This window comes from Anolis carolinensis, chromosome 2, assembly GCF_035594765.1.
Source record: "Anolis carolinensis isolate JA03-04 chromosome 2, rAnoCar3.1.pri, whole genome shotgun sequence".
Taxonomy (NCBI): domain Eukaryota; kingdom Metazoa; phylum Chordata; class Lepidosauria; order Squamata; family Dactyloidae; genus Anolis; species Anolis carolinensis.
The window spans coordinates 70,267,551-70,280,573 of record NC_085842.1 but is presented as its reverse complement, the minus strand read 5'-3'; the positions used below and the strand labels follow the sequence as shown (position 1 = coordinate 70,280,573).

Here is a 13,023-nt window from a genome sequence, read left to right as displayed (position 1 = left end):
AAGAAAACAATGGACAAATCAGGGAGATCAGAAAGGTGACTAAGATGCTTGTCCCAGTTTTTAACTGAGAATTTTAATAACACTGTTTATATTTAATCCTGTTTTAATGTTCGTATATTTGTATATTTTAAATGACTATGATGATGTTTTTAAGTTAAGCTGCTTTGAGTCCCCTTCGGGGGAGATAAAGTGTTATAAATATTATTATTATTATCATTATTATTATTATTATTATTATTATTCTCTAAAACATTTTCCAAAAACAAGATTTGTGCCTTTGAGGCCCAGATTTAAGAAATGATCCCCAAGATGTGATGTAGGATAACAAAAGGACAGAAGAGCTGAGAATCAATAGACATCTTTCAGACTCAACTGGGCAGAAAACGGGTGGCCTGTGGCCGCCTGTACTGTGGCTCCCCACCAGTTTTCAAAAGTCCCTGAAACCCACCTTTTTAGAGGTTTATGGATAAAACATGACAAAAACTTGTCAAGCATGCAAATGAATTTAAACCTACTAAATTTAGCACCCTCTTAAAGATCCTTGGAACTGTGAGGGCAACCACCTGTGCTCTTGATCCTTGCCCTTCTTGGCTATTAAAACTGGCCAGTGGTGGGTTGGTAGATTGGTTTGTGAGGATAATCAACATTTCATTGGAGCGGGGCAAACCTCCATCATGCCTTAAACAAGCTATAGTGAGGCCAGTTCTGAAGAAGGCCTCCCTTGATTCCACCATTTTAAGTAACTTCAGACCTATCTCGAACCTCCCTTTTTTGGGCAAGGTTCTGGAGCAGGTGGTTGCCTCTCAACTTCAGGGATTCTTGGATGACACCAATTTTCTGGACCAACTGCAGTCTGGCTTCAGACCTGGGTAAAGTATCGAGATAGCTTTGGTCACCTTGGTGGATGACCTCCACAGAGAACTGGACAGGGGGAGTGTGACCCTGCTGGTTCTCCTAGATGTCTCAGTGGCTTTCGATACCATCGATCATGGTATCCTTCTGGAACGACTTTCTGGAATGGACCTCGGGGGCACAGCTTTGCTGTGGCTCCAGTCCTTTCTGGAGGGCTGTTCCCAGTTGGTGAAGCTGGGGGACACCATTGACCCGTGGGGTCCCACAAGTTTCCATTTTGTCCTCCATGCTCTTTAACATCTACATGAAACCACTGGGCAAGGTCATCCAGAGTTTTGGAGTTCGGTGCCATCTCTACGCAGATGACACGCAATTCTACTACTATTTTCCATCGAAATCCAAGGAAGCCCCTCTGATACTAGACCAGTGTCTGGCTGCTGTGTTGACCTGGATGAGGTGAACAAGCTGAAGATTAATCCTAACAAGACAGAGGTCCTCCAGGTTAGTTGAACGTCTGATTGAGGCATAGGGTGGCAACCTGTGCTCGATGGGGTCGTGCTCCCCCTGAAGATACAGGTCCGCAGCTTGGGGGTCCTCCTGGACTCAGCGCTGACTCTTGATGCTCAGGTGTCAGCAGTGGCTGGGAGGGCCTTTGCACAATTAAAACTTGTGCGCCAGTTGCGACCATATCTCATGAAGTCGGATCTGGCCATGGTGGTCCATGCCTTAGTTACCTATACATTGGACTATTGCAACACTCTCTATGTGGGGCTGTCCTTGAAGATGGCCCGGAAACTTCAATTGGTCCAGCGCTTGGCAGCCAGATTATTAACTGGAGCGAATTACAGGGAGCGGTCAACCCCCGTTTCAGGAGCTCCATTGGCTGCCATTTATCTTCCGAGCCCAATTCAAGGTGCAGGTTATCACCTACAAAGCCCTAAACGGTATGGGACCCACCTACCTTTGTGACCGCATTTCCCCCTATGAACCTGCATGGCCTCTTCATTCGTCAGGGGAGACCCCTGTTTGCCACACAATTGAACACCCCAAAGATAGAAAATGTAGTGACTCATCTGATGCATATTTACCAAATGGCATATTATGCTACAAATTATTTATTATTATCATCATCATCATTATTATTATTTATTCATTTCTATCCCCCTTTTCTCCCATCTGTGGGACTCGCATTGGTGTTTAAAAATACAGTACATATACATTGACACACAAACAATACATATACACCAACACAAATAACTCACAAGTCTAATGAGTTATGGGGACTGATATTGAATACTGCCGCTATTTTTGTAGCTTGCTGGGTTATATAGTATCTTTATTACTGTTTTATTACTGTTTTAAGTGTAATTGGGTAAATTTTATTGTTATTAATTTATACGTTTCTGTATTTTGTTGTATTTGTATATTGTTGCACTATTGAGTGCTTTTTCTGAACCGTCCTGAGTCCTTTCAAGGAGATGGCAGAGGGATATAAATAAAGATGATGATGATGATGATGATGATGATTTATATCAACAGCAGAAGAAGGTATTTTGCTCACAGGTAACTCCATTGACCATAATGTGAGTCACAACACAGAACTTGCAAGAACAGCCACACAGTCAGCTCAAAGGTGGTCATGGTTAAAGCAAATGAACAGGAACTGAAAAAAACAGTGGCAAAATATTTGTATGCTGAACGTTTTTGCTTAAGTTGACTCACCTTCATAATAATGGTCTTCCACAGTGATAATTCTGCCTTTGGTTGCTCTTGCATTTTCAAGTATGGTTTTCTTATCCAGAGGTTTGACAGTGAATAGGTCAATCACTCTTATGGGCATTTTTTCTATATAAATAAAGAAGAAATATGGTCATATAGATGCAAAGTAAAGGAAAATGGTAATTTCAGAGAGCACAGATTTTAATTTGGAAATCTAACACTACACAGAATCACACTTATTAAAGCAATTCCATGAGGATCTCTGGAACTAAAGACATCTGCCTCTAAAAATAATTCAGAAGATAATTCAAAACAGGTACATGTAATCATAGGCAAACTGCATTTTCCTCTTTCTTCATTCATTAATATGTTCCTTCTTCATTGCCTAAAGTACGTCTTTCTCGAGCTTCCACTTCCATTGTCCTATTTTGACCATTGTGCGGTATGGATCACAAACCAAAGAATTCTATTACCTTTTCCCCCCCAGCAGAAGCATTACATTTGGTAACAATACATCTATGCATCTATTGGCAAAATCCCAACCTACTAAGAAAGAATCAGAACATCGCTACTTGTCACTTTAAAATCTTATGAACACTCTGAATTGCCTGGAAGCATATCAGAAAGTGGTGTCATACTAAAGAAGTAATCTACACATACATGCTCTGGTGACTTCAGTATCAATTAAACATCTTTCATGTCTGAATAAACTCTCCAAGATAGAAAACTGCAAGTTCAACTGGCCAGTCATTTCAAATGCAGTATTTTCTCCTCGAAGTCATGCCACACATTGAGCAATCAATCACAAAACACAAATCAAATGACAGACTCTGCAGATAGGGTAACTCTTCTTTTCTGTTTCCCAGCAGTCAAAGGCCTAAAGGCACTGTTTTTGTCTGAAGCAGACAATAATGCTATGGCAGTAAGACTGTATTGTGCCTTTAGGTTAGAAAAGGTAGACAACACCAAGATCAAAGATTTCTGGGTTTGCATCCCCATTGGGGTGGTATCAGTATTCTATCATTCTGCATCAACACTGTCTTTGATTTGTACAAGACTACAGTATATTATAATTAGAATAGAGACAGGGTGTTGCGAAGCATGGCCTCATCTTTTTAACCATCGAAAGTCCCCACTGAGTAGTTCTATCTTGAATGAGTAGTTCTATCTATGTCTTGAATGGTGGGATGACCCATAGCATTGTTTTTCTAATAGAAATTACTCTTTCACACACACCTTTAAGAGCTTAATAAGTAAAATTTATGATCAAAAGAAAAATCATTTGATACCAAGAAGCTAATTTATGGAATATGGAAAGATCACGATATCACAAGGGCATTGTCAAGCTTTGGTCCACTGAAAGAGCTGCCTGCTTATTTAGACAGTGGCATAATTGCATTAGCTTCTTAGTACTATATTTTGTCATTAATCCTTAGTGTATGGTCTTGCAGGAATATTTGTGTTTCTTTTTTCCACAAATCAAGTTTTTCAATACTGTGTTGGAAGATGCCTATACATTTAAACACAGGGCTCAATACCTTGCTTTTACCAGGCTCTGATATATATAGTAGGCGGGGAAAGAAAGAACACTTGGTTCAAAATTCGAAATGATGAACTACTGCCAGAAAACTGGCTGAAACATCCATTAAGACAGTGGTTCTCAACCTGTGGGTTCCCAGGTGTTTTGGACTACAACTCCCAGAAATCCCAGCAAGTTTATCAGCTGTCAGGATTTCTGGAAGTTGAAAGCCAAAACATCTGGGGACCCACAGGCTGAGAACCACTGCATTAAGATAAAGCATTCCTGATGGCTAGGAGAAGGGTGCTATTATATCAGTCTCTTTCCCTTTCTCTCTTTCATCATAGCATGTGTAGTGCTTGGTCTTCAATTTCATTAACTGTGGTTGTTCCTAGCAAGGAAGACTTCTGGTTTATGAATTCCAATTAAAAGGAAATCTAGTGAACATTAGCAGTTATTAGAGCTACTGCATACCATAACATCTCAATATTAAAGCAAACCATGGGACAGAGAGGGAAAGAGAAGGAAGAATAATGCAAATCCATATGAAGCTACCAGTCACAAAAGTTTAGGTTTGTGCCAGGGTTAGATTGCTATCAATGCAACAGAATCTGAAGTTATGTCACCTCAGCTCCAAACAAAATTTAGTAATGTACTTGCACTTTTACAGATTTTTCTATCTCCCTGTCTATATGCCTAATACACTTCCCTACAAGGTGGCTGGAATACTTTTCACAAGACAGTTCAGTATCTAACCTTTCTTCAATTGTTCAGCAGCAGCCAATGCCTCATGCAGGGTCACTCCTGCGCCAATAACTGTGGCATGGTCATCCTTACCCTTGAATACCACCTGATAAGAACATTAAAAACAAATTAGAAATAGTACAGAATGTGTATATGCATGCATTTTAAAACTGGTGACAACTAGTTAAGCTCATAGGATGGAATTCACTATCACAGTTACAAATGTGTAACCTAGAGTTATGCAGTCATAACTGATTCTTGTACACAATTCCTACATATTTAATAGTGTAAGGAATAAATAGGGACTGTAAAATTCCCCTAATCCCAATTTACCAGCTACTATGAGTAGCAGGGGCCTCTTCTTGTATTGAGTGGGATGCAGTTTCCATCCAACAATTGCTACAAGTGACCACTGGTGCAAAAAGGAATTACAATAGGGATCCTGCTTCTGACTCTCATCTCAGAGACTAATCACAGGATGGGAGTGAACATGTCAGCCTGCTGCATCCTAATCAACAGGACAGTCTGGAATGCTAGTGTCACTGTGACTGCTGTCCAGTAAGTCAGAATGGAAGGGAGGCTCCGGCACGATTTAAATATTCAACTAAGGTAATTATATAATCAAGTAATGCATGTGGAATTTTGGCCACAGCATTTAAATGAGGGCACTCTTATAGTTCAAGTAGCTTTCACGAGGGGACTCACCTTGGCTTGCCCAACATGGAAGTCTTCATTGCTGCTATAAATCACAGTGTTTTCTGGACGACTGGTCCTTATGAAACAGATCCCCTATTTTAAAAAACGAATACAGGATGCATTTTAGGTTAGGATCATGGGTTCTTCCAGATGTTGTACAGTAGCTCCCAGCAGCCTTAAATAATGTGATGAAGACAGTACACTACAGGGATAATCACACATTTCAGCATAGGAAGATGAAACAGAGACAATCTTCACATCATCCTTTCCTTCTAATCTTCACATCATTCTTTCCTTCCACTCTTCTTGATGTTCTGGATAAACCAGGAGGTCTCCCATGAAACTTCACTTCCCATTATACCTTTTTTTTCGTGTCAGGAGTGACTTGAGAAACTGCAAGTCATTTCTGGTCTGAGAAAATTGGCTGTCTGCAAGGACGTTGCCCAGGGATGCCCGGATGTTTTGATGTTTTTACCATCCTTGTGGGAGACTGTTCTCATGTCCCCGCATGGAGTTGGAGCTGACAGAGGGAGCTCATCCACGCTCTCCCCGGGTTAGATTCGAACCAGCAACCTTTAGGTCAGCAACCCAACCTTCAAGTCATCAGTTCTGCCGGCACAAAGGTTTAACCCACTGCACCATAGTTTTATATTTATGACCATCATCTTCAGGGAAAGTCAGATCTTAACCCTTAACAGTTTAAGATTCTGACATATTCAAAATTGAGAAAATAGCAGGCAACTTTGGTTCATTATGTTAAGTGTGCCATGCTCAGACTTAAGGAGGTAAGCTCTGTTTTCAAAAGTTCAGAATTGATATCATTCACTCCCTCCCTCAAATAAATAAATAGGCTCTATTCAGATACTGGTCTGAATGTGCCAACATATTGCATGGTTCTGTTCCACATATTCCAAATATTCAGATATAATATGTGAATAGGGATTATGTCTTCCAAAAACCTGAGATAAGAGGTCTTCCCTGATCAGGAAGAGTTACAGACCTTTGTATTTGCAGCCAATTCGACTGCCTTTTCAGTGGAAACAGCATCACTAGGGTAAAATATAGTTGAGTTAGGAATGGCACGAAACATGCACAAGTCTTCCAGACCCATCTGTGAAGGCCCATCTTCACCTAAAAAATATATGAAAGGGTGATACCAGGTTAGCACTGAACAAATTACTTCTCTGAATTCTACTAAAAGATTGCAAACAAATGTAAGGCACTCAAAGGAAATGGGATAGAACCTACCATCTGTTCCTTAAGCCTGGAACCCTCTAAATAGTAAAGAAAGAAGACAGAAGGAAACTAAAAAGAAAGAAAATGGGGGTTATAAAGAAAAAATCTGGGGAAATTGCGGGTGTAAATAATGATTAAAGCAACACACAAAAGGTAAAGGCATCAGCGGGAACAAAGAGCAAAGGGAGAAGGGAGCAAAAGGAAACATAAGCATACTATAAAAGAAGATAAGAATGTAAGAGCAGAATAAGTGCTACTTAATACTAGGTAGAGGATAAAACAGTTCAAGATTTCATCAAAAATTGAGCCATTGGCAATAGATATGTAGTTTAATAGGTTTTTGAAAGGTTCTATTGGTTTCAGCATATATTTTTTAATAAGTCCTGTACTTAATTCTATTTTAATGGTTGGATGCTTTGGGTTTTAATTTACATATTGTATGATTTTCAGTTATCAGCTTTAAGTCTCCATTGAGGGAGCAGAAGAATGTTATAAATGTATATACAGTGTTTCCTCACTTATCGCGAGGGTTATGTTCCAGGACCACCCGCAATAAGTGAAAATCCGCTAAGTAGGGACACTATATTTATTCTATGTGCGTAGGAGAGCTAACCACAGACCATTTAGTATAATGCAGTCTGTACTTTATTTTAGCAATTACAATATACAGTACACCGGCAGAGAAGAAGAATGGAAGCTAAATAACCTTTTTTTTATTTCTAGCCCTTCTCTCCCCTCTCCCCTCCCTTTATTTCTCCCTTTCCCCCCTTCCAAAACCCTTTGCACACCACAAAAACCCGCAAAACAGCAAAAATACTGTGATAAATGTGTACATTCATATTAATTGAAAACTCGCAAAACAGCGAGGGAGCGAAAAGTGAACCTTGGACTAGTGAGGGAACACTGTAATAATAATAATAATAATAATAGCAACAACAACAACAATAATAACAACAGTAGCAGTAGCAGCAACAACAATAATACCTTGGCCTGCACTTAAAAACAATCGGTGCTGACAAAATTACCATCAGCTGCAAAAGGCCACCCCACTCGGATCTGCATTCATTATTCACCGATACATCACACAGTCCTAGACACTTGCGAAGTGTCCGATGTGTGATCTTGTTTGCTGTATAGTAATCTTGTTGTGTATCAAATAATCAAATAATACCAACAAATATGAATGACTTGCAATTAACATCTACAAAAAGCTACAAAATAATTGCAGATATGTTGATGGGAAGGACAGTTGATTATGAAATAACTGTCACAAAGGTTCCACTTGATACTGGGTGAAATGAGTGAGAGATGAGGAAGCAAAGATTCACTAGACTTCTTCATTTTATGAGTTGTATGTGCTCATTCTTAACCTTTGGGAGGATTGGGACATGCTGGTGAAAACATTTAAAGATGCTTACCAATAGATACACCACAGTGAGATCCACAGAGGTTGATGTTGCTCTCTGAAATGGCAGCCATACGAATCTGGTCATACGCCCTGGTGAAGAATGTGGCAAAGGTGCTAGCAAAGACAACGTTTCTGTCACGGGTGGCACAACCAACTGCAACACTCACCTGTGAAGAGGAAGGAAAATGGGAAAGGGAGGAAGAAAATGAATTGTTGCCAACACACTATGTCATATTCTGAAGTGTACAAATACTTTATAATACAGGCATACCTACATGTGCAGTTATATTTATATGTTATTTTCTCAAAGACTTATATCTTTTTTCCCCTCCTTCCCACACACATGTTTTCTCTTTACAAAGCCCATTATGCTGTGAGCAAAAGAAAAAAAATTGGGAACGGATACAATGACTTAAGGACTTAAGGAAGTGTTTGGGGAGTGGGAAGGTATTTATACTTAGTTTAATTTAAATATGAAGTGGTTTGCTGACTATGAGTTGCTTAATTTTCAAGTTAGCGTGTGTGATTATGAGTTGCTTAATTTCCAAGTTAGTATGCAGCATCTGCTGTGTCACTGAGCGGGGGTGAGCAAATTGATTGCTTTAGGGCCCTGTTTTTTTGCCCTTGAGACCCTCCAGCAGCCACACATACTGTCAAAAATGCAAAACAAAAAACCCTCGAAAACATCTGGAAGTGCCCAAAAATTAAACTGATTTTGAAAATTGATTTTAGAGATATTAAACAGTGCAAGAGAGCCTTGCAGCCTGTTGATGATCTCGTTCACACCCTTGTTAGGGGATGAAAAGGAGCCATCCAGGAGTATGGAGCGGTGATGCCTTCAGAAACAGCCTGAGATGCCAGATGTGATCCAATATTGCTCAGCTCTGACAGAAATACATCAATTTAGAAGAATCCCAATCTTAAGAAATGGTCGCTTTATCCCCACTACTCCTCACCCTACACTGAAAATCCAAGACATCAAGATCTTCCTGGCCTGCATCTCAGAACACCACATATGCCAAAACCCTTTAGTTCGTTTCATTCTTTTTAATTCTTTTAAACCATTCTAAAGAAAGAGTGCATGTTTTCAAAAGCTGTCACTCATCATGATGTGTTCACTAAAGGTTCAACAGACAGTTGTTCAAGCTCCTTAAGATATCAGATCTGCTGGTTATTGTTACAGTGGCCTGACCTACAGAGCTCTAAAGTAAAGCAACCATGACCTGGATACAAGAAGAGAAGCATGCAGTTATTTAAGCCCTGAAGAAAGAAAGAAAGAAAGAAAGAAAGAAAGAAAGAAAGAAAGAAAGAAAGAAAGAAAGAAAGAAAGAAAGAAAGAAAGAAGGAAGACTGAAAATGCTGCTGAAAGGGATGGGAGGGAAGAAGAGCTACAGTGACAGAACTGTGGGAATGGCCATACGATAGGGGAACATATGGTTTGGGACCTTGAATCAATTTGGCTGTTGCTTGATATATTGAACAACTCCAAGCACAAAATAAAACTTTATCCATCAGGATAAAACTTTATCCATCAGGATAAAACTTTATCCATCAGGATAAAACTTTATCCATCAGACCTTTACCTATTCTGTCTTTCAAGATGGCATGTCTTGGAAGGACTTACCATGTTTTGTTCAGCAATGTAGCACTCAATGAAACGGCTGGGGTGCTCTTTTTTGAAGAGCTCAGCAAAAGTAGAATTTTTTGTATCTCCATCCAAAGCAACCACACGGTCGCAGGCATGGCCCAGTTTGGCAAGAGCCAAGCCATAAGCTTTGCGGGTAGCAAACTGTGAAAGGGAAACCAACAAAGGCATACAATGTCATTGTGTCCAAATATTCTACAAAGACAATTAAGAAAACAGCTAAAACCTGGAAATGAAATTGTCAAAGAAACTTTTAAAAACACCAAATAATCAACATCTCACTGTATAACACAATCCATAATATACATTAAAATACCTTTACTGAAACATGTCTTTTGATTGGCCTATTAAAGATATTGTTGCTGTGTGTATTTTGGGTTTTTTTTCTATTTTGTTACTTGACCAACATGATTAAACCTGGATATACTTTTTTTTCGATTTGAATATTTTCAACTCAGTTGCTATATGGGAATCTTGAACTAGAGAGAACAAATGTACTGGGACTTACTCTTGGATACTTTCTCATCCAGCAAATGTAAAGCAATCTGATTTGACCCATTTTCCCTTTTGCAATACCTAAGCTTGTCTCCAGATGTGTCAGTACATAATCTTTTAACATGCATGATGTATTCTGTGCATTTTGGTTGGACTAAAAATATCATCCATGTTCCTTTTGGGTTTGTTCCGTTTTGCTGCTTGGGTAACAAAAATTTGATTTTGTTAACTGTCATCAAGTCAAACTCGAGCTCTAAGTAACTCTATCCTCAGGTATTGCAGACTCAGGATTGTGGCTTCCTTGATTCAGTCTCTTTATCTGTAAAGCAGTCTCCTTCTTTTCCTCCTTAATTCTACCATACCAAGCACCATTGGTTTTTTTTTCTAATTATTCTCAGTTTTGGATCTTGGCTTTTAGGGAAGATTCAGGCTTGTTTCATTAGTCTGTTTAACAGTCCAGTCATAGAACCCCTTTTCCAGTACCACGTTTCCAATGGGTTGATAGTCTTCCTACCAGCTTTCCCCCATACAAATAGGATATATGATGGCATGGATAATCCTAATTTTGGAATAAAATATTGTATCTTCGTACTTCAAGATATTATCTAGTTTTGCCATAGCAGCCCTTCTAAGTCCTAGTCTCCTTTTGATTTCTTGACTACAGTTTCAATTCTGATTAATGACTGAGCCAAAGTATGGAAAATCTTGAACTAGTTCAATGTTCATTAAAGTTATGTAAATCATCGGTGGTCATTATTTTGTTTTCTTAATATTCAACTATAAACCTGTGTTTAAACTTTCTTTCTTGATTATCTACAGTAATTGTTCAATATTATTATAATTATCTGCTAGTTGTATGGTGTCATCCACATATGTTGAACTGTAACATCAAAAAATATTTTAACAATAACCCTTGAAATGATTGTATCTATATATGTAATTTTTAGCTCATCTGTTTTAATTTTTGTCATCTAATTTGAATGGTCCTGGGAGATATAAATAAAATACAATAAAAATAATGTATTACTGATAGAAAACACCATAGTACCTTCTCTCCTGTTTTGTAGTTTGGTGGGGATGGCATCTTTATATTTTTGATATTAACAATGGGGACATCCTCTTGTGGAAGAGCTGGAGAAAGCTTTTTCTTGTTCTGGATTCTGTTATCAATCTCTTGAATGACTTGCTCAGCCATATTTTTGGGAAGAGGCTTGCCATGCCAATTTTCCTTATCCTCAATACCTGTGGATTATTATATACATAATTTAAAGAGTAAGAGGTTAAATCACAATTCACTTCAATTTTTATTTTGCTGAAACCAGCAATGACTGAGTAAATGCTATAACACTATTAATGTAAACATGATGATCTACCTCTCAGATTTGTTCTAGCATTTGCCTTCAACCTTTGCCACAGCCTGCCTATTTCTTTATAATTTTGCTGATGGACAACCCCAAAATGTCTTCCTTATTGTTCTATAGTGCATTTTCTTCTGTCCCTCAACTCATTCCAGTCCTATTATTCACATTTGAGTCAGTGACAAGAGTTTCAGACTAGTATGAAGTCTGATCTTATTCTACACTAAGCTATAAAACCCATTGCATCATATGGATGCTAGCTTATCTTTATTTGGCTCACCAATGTATTGTGAAAGTGAGAATTAAGAGCAGGGGAGGGAGAACCACAACTCCATGGTATGGAGATTACACCTATGGGCTAGACCTTGGGAAACACAGGTTCAAATCTACACTTGTCCATGAAGGACACAGCGTGACCATTATCTCTCAGGGTAACATATCTCTCAGGACTGTTGTGGAAACAACAATGTGGAGAAACAGCACTACTGCCTTCAGGGGAAAGGTCAGGCAATAAATGTAATAAATACATGCCCCAAGCTTTTTGGAGAAAAGGGAGAATAAACTCCATTAAAAACTCAATCAATCAATTAAAATACTATCCTTACAATACCTCCCTCCATCTTTTACCAGTAATACCCTTACAATACCTTCCTCCATCTTCACAACACCACACTGATTGTGTGGTCTCCTGGTTTCTACCCCCACTAGAATCCCAATAAGCTTCAATACATGAAGTCATATTTATCTAAAACATAAATATATATTGTTATTTCCCTCCTTGATCTCTTCTATGAGCTTTTTGAACACAAATGATCCTATTTTTCATGCCTGTGATACGGCTACCAGCCCTGGATCCTTGGCACAGGGTAAGGCTGTATATCTAAATAGATGAATAAATTCAAGTCAGCAAATCAGTAATCTTGACTGCAAATATGACATGCTAGGTATTCTGTAATTAAAGGACCTGAATAAGCAGGCACTCTGTGCAAGCACGAAACGTCTCTCTGCTTCAGGAAAGAGCATCAGACAGACTGAGCTCTGACAGTAACAGGATCTAAATACAGGATTCTTTTCGCCATACAGTAGTCTCACAGAGTGGCAGCATTTGTTCCTGAAAAATGACAAATATCCTAAGTTTATTTAGCTATTTTTGAAAAAGCTTAAGCCATCTGATGGATGCACAAGATTAAAATGGCAACATAATGGGGAGGAGGAGGAAAGACATGATAAATGTGTGGTGGCACAAACCCACACTTATATGCTTGCCCACTGCAAAAGGATGAGTTATGGATTGAATTTTCTGCTGGGCCTGGGCCTGCACAGAGTGGAATTCACATCCTTGAACAGATCC

The 13,023-nt window shown here is 38.9% G+C and overlaps 1 protein-coding gene across 1 annotated transcript in view; it reads right to left on the bottom strand.

The window, feature by feature from the left end:
• tkt (transketolase) overlaps positions 1-13,023 on the bottom strand; it is a 39,975-nt gene that overhangs the window by 426 nt on the left and 26,526 nt on the right. The window contains exons 7-13 of the mRNA XM_003217706.4: positions 11,363-11,556; positions 9,799-9,963; positions 8,185-8,341; positions 6,531-6,661; positions 5,540-5,623; positions 4,847-4,940; positions 2,575-2,697 (exon numbers count right to left, since the gene is read on the bottom strand). Coding sequence (XP_003217754.1) covers positions 2,575-2,697; positions 4,847-4,940; positions 5,540-5,623; positions 6,531-6,661; positions 8,185-8,341; positions 9,799-9,963; positions 11,363-11,556 — 948 coding nt within the window. The remainder of the gene's footprint in view (positions 1-2,574; positions 2,698-4,846; positions 4,941-5,539; positions 5,624-6,530; positions 6,662-8,184; positions 8,342-9,798; positions 9,964-11,362; positions 11,557-13,023) is intronic.